At 42.4% G+C, this 16,451-nt stretch overlaps 1 protein-coding gene across 4 annotated transcripts in view; it reads right to left on the bottom strand.

Moving 5' to 3' along the window:
• OLA1 (Obg like ATPase 1) overlaps nt 1-6,242 on the bottom strand; it is a 164,119-nt gene extending 157,877 nt beyond the window's left edge. The window contains exons 1-3 of one of the 4 annotated variants that reach the window (XM_061608460.1): nt 6,222-6,242; nt 4,570-4,670; nt 2,001-2,144 (exon numbers count right to left, since the gene is read on the bottom strand). In XM_061608460.1, the coding sequence (XP_061464444.1) occupies nt 2,001-2,144; nt 4,570-4,670 (245 nt within the window). In that variant the 5' untranslated portion in view covers nt 6,222-6,242. Of the gene's footprint in view, nt 1-2,000; nt 2,145-4,569; nt 4,671-4,795; nt 5,217-5,868; nt 6,055-6,221 lie in introns of those variants that run through there. The other 3 variants (XM_061608457.1, XM_061608459.1, XM_061608458.1) reach the window with 3 other exon arrangements.
• Nucleotides 6,243-16,451: the final 10,209 nt, after the last annotated feature.

Here is a 16,451-nt window from a genome sequence, read left to right as displayed (position 1 = left end):
AGGAAAAGAAAATCACACATAAAAGTTGTTTACATCAAATTATATAAGGGGTTTTGCCTTTTTTATTTTGAAACACAGCAATGAAGAAATATTCTTTTTTACTCAGAAGGAATCTTATCCAATTCCTCAGCAATTTCCTCAGTATCTTCCTCTCTCCTTATTCAGATAATTCAAAATTAATTCTATCCAACATGCTAGCAGAAATCCTAGCAGAAATCAGCAGCTATCACCAACATGAGAGGCTTCCATCTTAAGCAGGGACCAAGCTGAAGAATACAAAAAAAGAGACAATGGGTCCCATCATGTGACAACTTGTTGTACTATGCTGATCCTATGCAATAAGAGGAATGACAAGGAACAGGAAGCACACAATTGTTACAAATGAAACAGCTCCCAACCACTATCATTGACGTTTTGATACTTCTTGAAAGCTTTAAGTATTGTAGATTGGTTTAGAACAATTTTTTAAAAAGATTCCATTGACTAAATAATTGATTTTAATCAAGCTTCTGTTTGGCCAGCATTCATGTCATAAAGGAAAGTACAGCTAAGTACTGATATAAATGTTTAATTTTGCTGATGCATAGCTGAACAATGCACTATATTTAACATGTTTTGTGAAACATTAGCAATATGTACTTGAGTAATTGTAGGTTAATAAAAATCTGAAATATTATGTAATTTTACTAAGCAATGCTTACTTCAGTTATAAGTAGTTGTTTAGTTTGTCCACAGTTCGGGATGGGACAATTAAAAAAAAAAGAGTTGACAGAAAATAATGCCTCCTGAAGGTAGGGGCATTAGAAGTATGTTAGGCATTTGGGCTTAACATCACAGTCCTGAATTCCTCAAAGTAATACATAAATTATTCTAAGAAGTCTTCCAAGGGCCACATACCAATGGTGGACAGGGCCAGAGACAAAAGGGGGGGGCAATGAATGTGACTCGTCTTTATACAGTACACCACACTGCAGTCACACAAAAATCAGAGATTTACACACTTGCACACCACACACATCTCATCATCCAGGTAAGCAAGATACATTGCACTCAAGACACAGAGTAGGGTCAGTACAAGTGTGGCGTACGATGAGGTGTGTGGCCTGGGGAGCAGCCCAAGGGCCAGACAGAGAAGACTGAAGGGTCACATACAGCCCCCTGACCTGGCATTCCCCACACCTGTATTAAAAGTCTTCTTTATTCACATTGGACATGCACCAGGCAAGAGTTCACCTATCCTTGTAAAGCATTTGGAAAGCATTCCTACCCACAACCAAAAAATAAAATTGAAAACACATCAAAACTGTTAAGATCCCTAAAAAAGTTCATTACTTCTGATTATAGAAATTGAAACTTCTTGCTCCACAGTGACCTTCAACTAAAACATCTTTTGAAAAGTTTTTGTTGTGGGAAAGAAAGTGGTTAAAATGAAAGGAATGAATTAGGGGGTCTAATTTCTTTGTTCACTGTCAAAACAGGACTGTTCTGCCCAAACTCTAGGGGTATATCTAGGGGGATGAAGAAAATATGCAGTAATGAAGCATTTTATGTGATCTTCTTGAAAGGCAGACTTGTCAACACCCACCTGTATGTGGTAAATAAAAATCACATCCAGATAACGAAGATTTTGTAAATGGGAAGACAGTCAGGGTTTGGTCTGGTTTTTTAAGCTGTTCATATGCCACAAATGGCTTACGCAGACAGACAGACACAGATAGAAAGACAGACAAATAGAAGGTATAGGCATGAAATATCTGTTGACTTGCTTGCAATATAGTTTCAGGTTACTTGAAGAAGAATTTCTCTTTTCAAACTATGAAATCCTCTCAGGTGTGATTACTGTCGAAAAGCAGCCCAACTATACAACGGTACAACCCAACTGTAAAATGCTTATGTGCTCTGAAGCAGATGTTGCAGAAATATTGTCTATTGAGAGTTAGTATTGAGAAGCTTATTTCTTTTGATAGAAACAGCCAACTGATAACATGTGAAGTACTGACCTTGGAGGCTTATGATACTGACAGAGGAAATCATATCTGTCATCTGGCACAGGTACTCTACTCTCATTTGGATCAATAGTGCAGAAAGGGAAGTTCTCTGCTGCAGCTTGACTCTTGGTTAATACATTGAAAAAGGTAGATTTCCTTTAAAGAAGAAAAAGTTGCAGTATTTAAGAACACTCTCATTAATACCACATATGTAACATTATGGAGAGTACATTAGTGTTGGGCATTGGGCACCAAACTATATTTTGATACTTTCGACAGTGCTTAGGCTTTTGCATTATTTTTGTATAGGAAGAATGGAAAACATCCAAGTTTTTTTGTGTTTCCATTGGAGTCTCCCAAAAATTGTATTATCTGCAGCTCAAGAATTTTCATTTCTACTACTTCTTATCTACTGTAATGACTTCCTAGACTCGGACACCTCTTAGCTGCTAACTGAACATTAGCATAAACCCTATTTTCAAGATTCAAATGTTCGAAGGGTGCATTTATTGGATCCATTATTCAAATACAAAGCGTTCATTCTTTGGTCATTGCATTTAGAGCCATACTCAGTCAGACAAAGCACCATCTAGTCCAGGATACTGTTTCCACAGTAGTCCACCAGATGCTTCTGAGAAGTCCACAAACAGGGCTTGAAAACAATACCCTTCTGCCATTGTCACTCTCCAGCATCAACTGGCATTCTATTATATTCATCATGCCTTTTAATTGTTTTTCCTGAGAAACAAGACATTCATGCTGAAAAAGGTATTTTCTCTAAAGTACATTTCAGCTAAAATATTATTGCGCATTTACAAGCTGCCGTAATCTGAAACAGCTTTTTAATATATTCCAAATACATAAAAGATGCAGATAGTTAAAAGCAAAGTTAGACTATCTACTTTGAACGTAACTGGCACATCACCAAAATTGTCTTCTAACAAGCAGAAAAGAGGTAAAAAACTAAGTATTAAAGGCAATGCTTTCCAAAAAATTTAATCTGAATAAGCATATGGATCAATCCAACTACATCATACTCAGAGTAGACTCACTGAATCAATGGATACAGCTAGGTTAAGCTCATTGAATTCAATGGTCTACTCTGAGTAGATCTTAGTTGGATACAGTCCCATATCTTTAAGCATTTTCATAAGTCAATTTACAGTAAAAATAAATAAATTTGGTAGGATCTCTTTATGATCACACTCTTAAAATAATTAAAATGCTTGCTTAGGTTTTGCAGCCCTTATTATACTGACATAATCCCCAGAAAAAAGATGGGTGTGTTTTTTATTTCAACGGTTTCAAACTTATAACATTTCTTTTGAAAATCTGTAGTCCTATTGCATTTATAGAACTGCTCCAAAACTGTATGAGTAGTACGACCTGTGAACACTATTTCATCAATAGTTCATGACAGCATCTGTTACTGATGCTAAAATATATCTTTTACATATCTTGATGTCTCTTTCATCTTAACACACCATCTTATTTCACTTTACAAAGTAATTTAAATGCTGTCTCTTCCTTCCAGTACTATCACCACAGCTTCAGCCATGCTGTTCCATTTCTAAAATGGGCCTCCCTTTCTACATTTATCAATCACCCTAATAAACCTTCCCTATATCTCTATTGCTACCAACTGTCCCCTGCCGCTATTTCCCAGTATTTATCTGTCAATCCTTGACCTGAACTTCACAACCTCAAGACGGAGGCTATGGCACCAATTCTGTAGAACATCCAGCACACTGTTGGCACTAAATATTGAGAAAAAGAGAGTAAACTGTGTCCCTTCTTTCCAAATAATTACCTTTGTCAATTAGAGTTTAAGTAAATGAAAAAGATGTTGACAGTCTGATAAGATCCTTTACCTTCATCCTCTTTACTGTTGTCTCTCTTAAGTTAATACTGCCCATCTTGTATGAATCAGCCATAAACAGGTTAGAAGCTGTCAGCGAATGTGCTTTCAATGCAGCATTTTGTATTGCTAATGCTTGTACTTCCCATACTTCACATCTTTAAAAACAATCTAAGGTAGCAGATATTCTTTATTATATCTAACTAAATGAGACACAGTGTTCTTCTATGCATACCTCCAACCAAGCATAACTATTCCTTTCAAAATTATTTATATGCAAAGTAACATAAAAGCAAAATATTCTATTTGTGATTTCTTAAAAATCAACTGTTAAAAGCCTTTAAGGTTAAAATGTTTGAGGGGAAAATCCAAATTATTTATAAAACTATTTTCATTTAATTCATAAAAATATTTTTCTTATCATTTATCTATTTATTAAGCCAGTTCAATAAACCATATCTACTGCTTTAAAACAGCAATCAGAGAATATCTGAGGTTCTTCCAGTTCAAACAATGGCAGGTCTTTTTGTTCATAAATGGTCTAATTTAAGTAAAACATAAGCATGAACTTATAAAAATTAATTCAAGAATTCCTAATCTCACCACTCACAACATCAATATTTCACAGTGTACATACTGCAGCGTAACTCATCTCTGATTTATTCAGGAGGGCCTACTGTCTTTAGGATGACTAGGCAAAACTTATCCCCTTTAATCACCTACCCAACATTTGGCAATCCAACAATGCCAATTTTCAGGGATGTCCCAAATCTTCCAATGATTGGATGAGGTTTAATTCCATCACCTCCCTTTTTTGGGGGCATCTGAAATGAAAAACAGAAAAACACAGAGTAGTTTAAATCCAGAACTACCTGCTTATCCTCCTTAGCAACATGCATTGTGATACATAATCGATGCAAACATATGTTTTCTGAAGCATGACAGATACCTTTTTGGGAGCCATAACAGCTACGCATAACAACAAGGCACAGAGAATACACTCTGGGATACCCAAAATATAGCAACGGGGGCAGCGGCCAGCCAGGCACACGGCTGTGCATGGCACCCTTCCTGCATCACAGATCCGAAGTAGCTAGATTTGACGACTGCTACTACAGCTTCTGCAAAGCCCTTAGAAGCTAAAAATAACAGGCCCAAGAAGGGATTGAAATTCAGCACCCAAGACTGCCCCACTTCCGAGCCTGACGTGTTCGGCTCTGAGTGGCAGCCGCGCTGACTTCCCAGGCAATCAAACAAGCTGGCGGGAGGCCTCTAACAGCGCAGAACACAAACTCCTTCGCCGGGACACGGCGAGAAACAAAATTATCTCCCAGAGAGGCAGCACCCCAAGCCGAGAAAGCCCCAGTTGCCCCTCAATATCGCGCCTGCGTACGCAGAGAAAGAGAGAGAGAGAGGCAGGCTGCCCGCTGCCTAACTGGCTTGCAATGTGTACCAACGAGCTTAGTTCCCTCCCCGTCCGGCAAGCACGCCACTCTTCCCAGTCCAGGTGGCCACCCTACGAAGACACCGAACAGCAAACACGGCCCGGCCGCGATACCCTCTCCAACGGGCCTTATGAACCAGGCGACCTTTGCCCAACCAGGGGGGCCCACCCTGGCTGACACGCACCCACCCACATACGGTCCCAAGAGCCTCAGCCCGGCCCCACCGCATGCCTGTTCCAAACAGCAGACCGCGCTACGCTAGGCAAAACTAGGCTGTGGCTGCACCCCCGCACACCGGAGGCAGGTGGGCAAACAAGCAGCCCCAGTTCCTTGCCACACAAAAAACAACAGGCCTCTACGCGGCCGCCCCGCGTGGCAGCGCTACCACCGGTTCCCTTCACCTCCAACCACCGCCTGAGGGAAGGCGGAAGGAGCGTAACACACCCTAACACGGGGGGGGGAGGTGGAGGTGGGTGAGGAGAAGCCGGACTGGGCCTCCTCAAGCCGCCTCCCCGCCCGGCATGCGGTGCTGAATGACACGGGGAATCCACCCCGCCATGAACACACACGCACGCACCCTTCCTTCTCGTGGCAACGTTGGCGGCTTCACCCTGCTTGCGAAGGAGGGAGGTTGCACTCTCTCTGCCCGAGCACTGGCGAGAAGCGACGGGAGACGGAACGCGGAACTCCTTGCGTGCAAGCACGCTGCTGCCGCCGCCACCCTAGCAGAAGCAGCCGGCGGAACAGGCGGGACGCGCTTCCCCATTGGGCGGAGACTGGCCGGGGGGAAAGGTCATGGAGACGGGCGGAGGGGTACGGGGGGTTAGATTGCCGGGCGCAGAAAGGGATGCCTGCGCGCTGCCTACCTGAGGGGAGAAGAAAGGGGAAAGGTGGTCGGCCTCGCGCTGTATTTTCTCGCGGCCCCCTTACCGTTCAGGATTCCAGAGAGACAGAAACCTTTTTCTTTCTTCTCCACTCAGAACCTCGAGTCATGACCAATCCTCTCGTGCTTTTCGACTCGTGAATAGCTTCTACTCGGCCACCGATAGATTCTTTCTCCTCCGCAGCCTAATTCTTATGCTTCCCTTTTCAGAAGTCTGCCTGATAGCTGGCATGAATGGAACTGCGCAGTAAGAGAACCTCATGGCACTGAGGCTGCCACCCTAACCCCCACTTACCTAGGGGAGAAGCGCCTTTGAATTAAATAGGACTTACTTCTGAGTAGTCATGATGAGCATTATGCTGTAAATTGGTAACTGTAGCAGATTCGTTTCTGTGGTTTTGTTTTGTTTTGAAGAGCAGGGCTTGTACCTACCTAGAAGTTTTGCCTAGGAATTAAGTAGTTCAATCCTCTGCATGTTAACCGGCTGGAGGAAGATGTGCCTGGGACTTACTCCCAGCCTTGGGAGGACCTACACTTTCCCAGGAAAGTGTCTATAGGATTGCAGCTCTAATTTCCCCAAGTATGGGAAACTGAGAAGGTTCTCTCTGTCAAAATTCTCAGAAGCCCTACATGATTTCCTAGAAAGGGAGGGGAGTCAAAACTGACAGCACAAGTCCATGCATGTTTGTTCATAAGTCCGCTGTGTTCAGTTGGTCTTGCTCCCAGGTACATATGAACAGGATTGCAGTCAATTAAAATTTATATTCCATCCTTCCTCCCAGGAGGAGCTCAGGTCAGCAAACAAATGACAAAAAATATCTATCAAACATATGAAAAACAAAACATATTAAAACATCATAAAAACAAAACGTCTTTAATGACATTTTTTTATTAAAAAAAATCTTTGAAAATATCTTAAAAGTGGACTGGGATAAGGTCTCTACTTAATAGGCTTGTTGAAAGAGGAAGGTCTTCAGCAGGCACCAAAAAGAGATGGCACCTGTTTAATATTTATGGGGAGGGAATTACAAAGGTAGGTACCACTACGCTAAAGGCCCAGTTCCTTTGTTGTGTGGGATGGATCTCCTGATGAGATGGGATCTGCATGTTTGCTTCGAACAGTCACATTTACTTTACCAAAGAGATCAAGTACAACAACGATGAATGTCCATAGCAAGGGAACTTTCTGGTCATGGTTTCTTCCTGAGTGAGGAAACACCACTTCCTTCCAACTATGAGTTTCTTTTTGTCATATTGTTTAAACGGGAGACCGTCCCACTGAACTTAATACTACTTCTACAAAGACGTGCCAAGGATTGCACTATAAGTATCGTAGGGCGCAATCCAACTGACCTTTCTGCCGGACTGGGGTGAGTTGGATGCCGTGGAGTGCTAGCTGGGCCTCCACCATCAGCAGCTTTCCACCACAGCAGAGATGTGACTCCACTAGGAATCTGCTGGGGCTGTCAGGGGTCCACTGGGGATGGCCAGCCTGGCAGGCAGAGGACTGCCATAAGCAGGGCCAGCGCCAAAGGGCAGTCAGTTCAGGCCCTGGCTGAGGGCCCCTCCTTAGGTGTGGAGGTAGTGCTCCCCTTTCATGATCCTGGGCAGGGTCGATTCCCGCCCCTACCGCAGATCATAGAAATGGAGCTCCCAGCCCCCCCGGACCATGCGTGCCCGCAGTGCCCGCTCACTCCACCCACCTCTCCTCCCTTTCTGTGAATGCCCTGCGTGTTGTGCACACAGCTGCCATCAACCAAGATGACAGCAGTGGCTTCTCTAAGGGGTGATGCCCCTACTGTCATCTTGACTGATGGCAGGCATGTGTGTGCACGCAGCGTAGTGCACATGCATGCCATCAACGAAGATGGCAGTGGGAGTATCAGCCCCTTAGAGAAGCCTCTGCCCCACCTGCACGCCCAGTGTACAGGGCATTCACAGAAAGAGAGAAGAGGTAGATGGAGCAGTCCCACACAGTCTGCAGGGGCGCCCCGGGGCAGGGTGGTGCCCAAGGGCCCAGACATACCTGGTGCCAGCCCTGGGCCTAAGCCCTGAAAACAGGGCTTTCTGGAGGTGTGGCAGGAGCAGAACCGTGGGGAGGACTTACGCGAGATCCTCCTCATGTCCCAACCCTTCCCCCAGGTCCCAGTGGCCCATCTAGTCCAGCATCCTGTTCTCACAGTGGCCAACCAGGTGCCTGGGGGAAGCCCGCAAGCAGGCCCTTAGATTACTGGCCCTTAGATTCCTAATATGGCCTATGCCTCCTCTACAACACTCCATGCAGCTCCATCTTTTTTCAGGGCCAAGAAGCTAATGCTCTTAGTAAGACAAAGGTACTTACCAACAACTGTTACAGCATCAGCCCCTTTCCTCTGAAATTTGCAGTGTGGACTGGCAGGTGCAGAGAAAAGGATAGTACCATGTGAATTTGCCCTAAACTGTAGACAAATTAAGTCTGTCCACACCCGACTTTTTTAATTGTAGCCTGCCCTTCCTTTCCACACAAGCAAAGAGCAGCCCAGGAGTTACTTGTAGGGGCCCCAAGTTGCCGAATGATTATGCTCAAGCAGGAGGCAGCCAGCTCTTCATGTCAAGTTACTTCGCCGTTTCAAGTGGCAAATGCAAATCAGGTCAACGTTCTTTGCTTGGAAATGATAATGTGGACAGATCTTAGCAAGTAGATTCTGGCAGTAGATCCTTTTTGAAGACTTGTCCTTACTCTAATAAGTGTCTCCACACCTGTGTTTGTAGTGAGTGTTGGACATCAGCAAGAGGAATGGTGAGGTGCAACTCATATTTTTATTGGCAAATTAAGTTTTCACTTAAAATGTATTGGGCTTTAGGTGAAAAACAATATAATCCCACCCTTGCATCCTACCATGTCACACATAGGCTTAGTTTGCACAACGCAAGAAGCTGAACTATGGCTTACCAAGACCGCATAAATGTGCAGACTCCTGGAGAGGAGCTCACTGCCACTTTGCTCATCCCTGGACCATTATACTGCTGCACTGTCCTGAGCTAAGCCAATGTTTCTTCTTGGTTACAGTTCATGGTTATTGAGGAGAGAACTTAACCAGGAGCCCCAGTTTAGATAGTTCACAACCCAGAAGCAAAAAGGGCAGGAGAGTACTAAAAAGTGGCTGTGAGCTTGTCTCAGGGAGCCCACACGTTTGTGCAGTCCTGGTAAGCCACTGTTTGGCTTTCTGTCATGTGAACTAGACCATAGATTGACTTTATTTTATTTAAGGCACTGCCTTTCATAATATCTGTCCGAGGACATACATGGGCATGTAGGAGTTTTCTAGAAATGGATTTACAAGTCGTTCATTCTAATTATCCAGTAGAAAATGTCAACCAATTATCAAAATAAGAAAAATACCAGGAACTGAGAAGGGGGGGTGGGAGAGAATGGGGGGAAACATATTCCACATGCCAGTTACTCAAAAAAGATCCAGAAAACAGGGCTAGCCATTCAATACATCAGGTTAAAGCAATCCCATTTAGAGAAGCACCATGCCGGTGTTGGGTAAATAAAAGGCAGGAATTGGTGTCGGAATGGTACAGTAAAACGTTTTAAAGTATTTGAGGGGGGGTTCCATTGGTGCCCTGCTTCATGCTACAAAATACCTTGGTCCGGCACTGCCAGAAAGGTACACCAGCCATTCTGAAATTGTTCAGCCTTTTGCCTGGAATAATGATGATGATTGATTAAATTTATATCCTGCCCTTCCTCCAAAAAGGAAGGCCAGGAGAGCTTATAAATAGTCCTTTATTGCAAAGCTAGCAACACCTTTGACAGATTGCAACAATTTCCAGAGTTTTCTAGCTCTGTGAGGAGGATAGGAGTCTCCCAACAACTCAGTCCCTTTCACAAATTACCCTTCGCAGAATTCTTTGGGGGAAGCCATGACTGTTTAAAGTGGAATAAATGTGTGGTGTGAATGTGGCCCTGGTGTGTTACCAGAGATCCTTTTAACTGGAGATGCCAAGGACTGAACCTGGGACTTCTCCATGCAAAGCATGTGCTCCACTGCTGAACTTTAGTCCATCCCCAATTACACATTTTCACAGGCCTAATTGACCTGTTAACATAGCTAGCCTTTTACACTTTAGGCAGATGATCCTAAATATATCCAAAATAAAACTACATTAAAAAAGGGCAAAGCCTGAGTCTCTGCATATATTTTTCAGAAGTAAGTCACACTAAGTTCAGTGGGACTACTCCCAAGGCAGGATGCAGAGGATTTCAATGTAAGGCTTATCGTGAAAATTATAAAATAATTAGCACAAATGAAACCAATAACTCTTAAGAGTCACTTCAAAGTCACCATCAGAGTCACTTCTTCTGATGTCCTTAGTAATTGCCAAATTATCAGCAGGCAGTTCACAAGTAATCCCAAGGAAGCAGTTATCTCTAGAAATGAATCTGAATAAACACCAGATAGATCAAGGCAGCAGGGTCTCGCCATACTCAAAAGTGCAATTACCTACAGTATCTATCCCTCTTCCAGTACAAGCCAGGTGCTAGTTCTCTGAGTTGTGAGGAATTTGTTTCCTAAATCTTTCTTTTTTCCTTAAAGGCTTTCATTAGACACCCCTCTCAGCCAATTGCTAGGCCAACGTGTTCTTCCACCAACCACTAGTCACCTCAAAACCCAACTGTGCCAACCTCCATATATTGGAATATATGCAAATACGCCTACTGCTGAACAATGAGTTCATTCAAATCTACTTTCATTGGCTTGCCCATGTGACAAACCCAGATTATGATCTGGCTGCACCTTATCTGTCTCCTTGGCAAATACTGGAATGGTGCCAAATGCTTGGGCTTATATACAATCTTCTACCTGAAGGTTGGAAACACTTTACTTGCTTTCAAAATGCAGTCTCCCCTGCCACCCTATATAACAGAATACCAACTTGCACATAGAAATTTGTTTTGTGGGATGCCTTCTCTGATACCTGCTTTATTTATGTAGAATAACAGGATTAATTAATATCTTTTGCTGTGTTGGTCCAAAGTAACTCAGACCTGATAAACTGATAAAGGGAAATTTGAGATGTTATCAGTAGTCTCTTCCCTTCTTCTATCAAGTAAGTGGCAAGCAGCACACAGCTGATATTCAGCAGAAAAATTGTCAAAATAAATGTTTTGGGACTTCATAATCTTCAGTATAAAAGAATAAAGATTTTCTTATCCAGTGCTTGTTAAGTTGGCATTTTTCTATAACAGGACATGGTTGCAATGTTAACATGCTAAAAGGTCCGTGTTTGTTCGGAATAGCAATAGGTCAAAGAAACAAATCTTTGAAGACAAGTTTTAGAGATAATAGCAAAATGCTTTTCCGCATCTCAAGGAAGATTCAAGCAGGGAACCAATGACAAGGGAAAGTTAATATGAAGTGCTAAGCATGTGAAAATGTCTAACAACCTCAAGAGAATGAAATGAAGCGTAGAAATGGAATAGAGAAAAAACAACATCCAATGACAAAGTGGTTGGCAGAAAGAAAAGACTGATAAGAAAGCGATCTGAAGAGATCAGTAATTCCATAGTGTTGTATAACCCTTTCTCCAACATGCACGGTGAAGGGGAAGACGAGTGCCTTCTGCTTTTAGTCACTGAAGCTTCTTTTCTTGAATTTTCTCAGTTGTTCAAGAAAAGTCTCCAGATATCTTGTCAGAGGCAACATTTTCTTCTCATCTACACATGTTGCGTTATTAAGTGTTATCCTAAGATGACGAATAAACCTGTAGGAACCTGCCTATATGCTAAAAGAATCCTCTGACCAAATAGGTTCAGTTTGTGGGTCCAAACCATGGAATTCACTCCTCATGGAGGCTTGCCTGGTGCCTTCTCTGATGTCTTTTTTTTTTTTTGCACTAGTGAACTCACCCCCCTTTTTTAAAAAGGTAGGCCCTTTAATAATCTGAATTTTATTTTAAGCACTGCTGGCATTTGCTCTGTTTTAATGCTCTGCATTTTAATATGGTTGACTGTTTTAACTATGGAAACATTTAGGGGGCGCAGAATAAATAATTTGAATAAAATTCAAAAGAGGAATGAATAGATTCATACACTGTTATTTGCAAAATTATAACCATGTCAGGATACATCCACAACTACCTGTATAATAACACTGGCCTTAGTAAAGCCACCACTGGCTTTCGTCCAAAGACTGCTTAGTAGCAATTTGTTATGGAAATATTTATATATATGCAGAGATACTCAGCGGTCTGAGCTGTGTGTGCCAGTGTGTGTATTTACCTAAGAAGCAGGAGTTTACCCTACATTTAGATCACTGAGACTTAAGACTTAGTAAAATAAGAAAAGCTACTTTATTTACAGAAATACATAGTAGATAGAAAGGGCATGTCTAGTTCTAACTAAGTTGGAGGCGCAATGCCCAGACTTTGGTATTGCCCTCAAGGCTCATGAAAGAGAACAAAGACAGAGATGTCTCCTCCCACCTCGGACAGTGGGAGAAAAAAGACAAAAGGTAGGGGGGCAGGTCAGCTTCCCTGAGCATATCAGTTTACAATGGAAGGAAGTTAGGTAGAGAACAGCACAGGTAAAGATAGGCAAGCCTAGCCAGCTGGAGGACCCTAATTCTTTCTGGAATACAAACAAAAGAACCCATGCAGGAGTTGCTCTTGCCCCACTTCCAAGACCCCTTCTCAATGAGTGTTTGGTTCAGCCCACAAGGTTCATCTTGTCTCGCAGCTTGCAGTATCTGACTTTGCCCAAAGCCTTTGAGAGCGTCTGCAGTCATGTGTTCCATTGGACAATACTCCATCTTGAGTAGTCCTCTGCGGTAGGTGTCTCTAATGAAACAATGTTTCACGTCTATGTGTTTGGTTCATGAACTCACCCCTTCTGACTCCATGAGTCTGATGCATCCTTTGTTGTCTTCATTTATCATGACAGGCCCATGCATAGAGATGCCTAAATCTTTGAACAGTTCAAGTAGCCATGTCAGGTGTCTGCTAGGTTCAGAAGCTGACACATACTCTGCTTCTGTGGAAGAAAGTGCTACAGTCTCTTGTTTCTTACTTGCCCAACTGATCACTGAATCTCCATAGTATAAGAAGTCTCCACTGGTGGATTTTCAATCTGTAGTGTCTTTAGCCCAATCAGCATATGCATATCCCATTAGTTTGGGATCTCAGGTAGCTGCTAACTTCAGTTTCATGGTTGCAGTGCCCTTCAGATATCTCGCCACTCTCTTGATTGCTTCCCAGTCTTTCTTGGTTGGCGAGCAGGTTTTTCTACACAAATATCCTACCGCTACTGCCACATCTGTCCTGGTAACAATGCTGATATACAGAAGTTTTCCAATGGCTTGTTTTGTATCTCTCAACTTTTCCTTCAGCATCTGAATTTTACTTAAATATCCACTTGCAGCCTACAGCTTTCCTTCTTTGAGGAAGCTTGGTCAGTGTCGAAGTGTTATTCTTGTGTAGAGTTTCCAGCTCTTCCTTGGCTGGCTGCCTCCACCGCTCAGCTTCAGCTTTGGGTAAGGCTTCAATCTCTTTCTGGCTCTGGAAGTTCATCTCTCATGAGGTGAGCAAGTCTTTCTGGTGGTACACCTTTGTTAGTGCATTCAGAGCGTCTGGGTGCTGAAGCTTCGGCTGCCCCTTCTGGCTCTGATGCCTCTTTTGGCTCAGACTCCTCGCCTTCCTCTGCTGGTGTATTATTGCGATCCCTTCTGCGGTGAAAGAATAGCTCAGCTTGTTCCATTTCTCTGTCATCTGTTTGGTGTGGCACCCATTCTGGTTGGTGTGCACGCTTTCCTTCATCAAAGCGGACAGTTCTGTATACTCCAACTTCGCCAGTTTGGGGATCTACGACTTGGTATCCCTTCTGCATTGAAGACTATCCAATGAATATTACTTCCTTGGCAGTGTTGTCAAATTTTGACCTCTTTTGTTTCGGGATGTGTACAAAGGCCTTGCAGCCGAATACACGAAGGTGAGACATGCTTGGTGTCCTATCATGCCATAGTTCAAAAGGTGGTTTGTTGGTTGCAGCTGCCAGAAGTTGGTTCTGTAGATAGGTGGCAGTAACCACTGCTTTCCCCCAGTACTTATGTGGTAATTGCATCTTCCAACAAGGAACGAATCATCTTTCCAAGAGTCCGGTTCATATGTTCTGCAACCCCATTTTGTTCTGGAGTATAAACAACAGTAGTCTGGTGCTCTATGCCTTCCTCATGTAGAAAGTCTTGCATAGTTCTGGACATAAATTCTCCTCCATTGCCAGACCTTATAGTTTGTGCCTTCTGCCAAATTTGTTGAACACAATTCTGACATAGTCCTTCAATTTTTGAAGTACTTGACTTTTCTATCTCAATAGGTACATTGTAGTATACCTCGAGTAATCATCTATGAAAGTGAGCATGTATAAATTTCCACCCTGTGATGGCGTTCTCATGGGTCCACAAAGGTCAGTGTGAACTAATTTTAGAGGTTTTGTAGTTTTCCTTTCACTTTTCTTGGGAAATTTTGGTTTCACACTTTTGTCTTTATGCAACATCACATTTTTCTGTGGATTTACACTGTCCAATTTTAATGCCTTTAGCAAAATTTTCCTTCTCTGGAGCACTGATTCTGTCTAGGCTGGCATGTCCCAATCTTCGATGCCAAACATGTAAACATCCAGAATCACAGGTTTCTTTGGCTGTATTTGCATGCATAGTTTCAAAATATTCCAAATGCAAAAGTCCATTTTTCAATTTTGCAGTACAACACACTTCTCCTTGATCTAAAACTTGGCAAATTTTGTCATATAAATGCAGTTCACCTCCAAGCTCCATTATTTTAGTGGCACTTATTAAATTATCTTTAAATGCTGGAACAAATAGGGAATTTTTCAGTTCATGCTCTCTGGCGCCCTCTGGCATTTTGCAAAGTAGCTCCACCGCCTATTCCTTGAGAACAGAAAACATCTGATGCAGTAATTACATTGTGTATGGGGTCTAAAATTCTTAAACAAAACTTATCATTTATTAAATGTGCGGTACAACCAATGTCAATTAAAAATCTGGTTTTATAATCATCATTCTTTCCATCAGATACATGGTAACTGGAATGCTTCACTTTAGTTTGGCTATGTGTTTTTCTTTCAGCTTGCTTCTGTTTAAAAGCAACTCTTCTCTGTTCCTTCCAAGACAACCTCTTTCAAGGTGATTAGGAGACTTGCATTTGAAGCAATTCTTCCTTTGTTTGTACCCTGCTGTGGCTTCAGGGCATGACTCATATCTCTATCCTGCCTTTGGTTGCTGTTTCTGCCCACAGTAAAATTTGCTGTTTCAGACAGAGCTTGTTCTTGTCTCTCTTTATAGTCCTAATCTTTCAAATATGCCATAATCTGATCCAAATTCTGATCTGTGTGTTGAAGTATGCAAGCCATTATATAATGATGTTGATTTTAAGAGTCCAGGAGTATAACCTTTTGTAAATCTTCATCCACTGATCTCCCACCTCCTTCTAATTCTCAGAACAGACTTGTAAATCTCTCTAGATGTGTATTCAGATCTTGTCTGTCAGACTGTTTCAGCCTGTACAGTGATGTATAGAGAAACATCACATGATTTTTAGATTTTTCTCTGATACACTTTGTCAAGCTTTTCCCATATTTCCTTCACATTCCTACAGCCCATGCAAACATTTAGTGCTTCATCTGATAAAGTAGAAACAAGAAGAGACTTCACTTTGGCATGTTTACACTTCTAGGATGCAGTGGCTGCTTCATCTGCTGCTGAGGGTTCAGGATCAGTCAGGACTCCATGCAGATTCTCCCCTTCCAGAAGTGCTACCATTCGGAGACTCCAAATTGCATAATTGTCCTTATCCAGCCTTGGGATGCTTGTCTTAAGTGTTGATTCTTCAGCCATGATTTCCTATCTTTTTTCTACTTTTCTATCTCTAACCTAGTCTCCTTTTGATCTCTTTTGTATATCACACACAGTACTAGCCTTTTTAGCCTTCAGGAACAACTTGCAGTTCAATTTAGTTTACTGGGCCTGCATAACCCTTTGTTATGGAAATATTTATATATGTGCAGAGATACTCAGCGGTCTGAGCTGTGTGTGCCAGTGTGCGTGTTTACCGTAGAAGCAGGCTTTTACCCTGCATTTAGATCACTGAGACTTAAGACTTAGTAAAATAAGAAAAAGCTACTTGATTTATAGAAATACATAGTAGACAAGAAAGAGAAGGATGGGAGAGAGATTTAAAGTACCACATGGATGGGGTAGAAGAAGAAGCTGGATTCT

The sequence above is a fragment of the Rhineura floridana genome, chromosome 2 (assembly GCF_030035675.1).
Source record: "Rhineura floridana isolate rRhiFlo1 chromosome 2, rRhiFlo1.hap2, whole genome shotgun sequence".
In the NCBI taxonomy this organism is placed as follows: Eukaryota; Metazoa; Chordata; class Lepidosauria; order Squamata; family Rhineuridae; genus Rhineura; species Rhineura floridana.
Note: the sequence above shows the minus strand (reverse complement) of the source record. Positions and strands in the feature narration are given on the sequence as shown.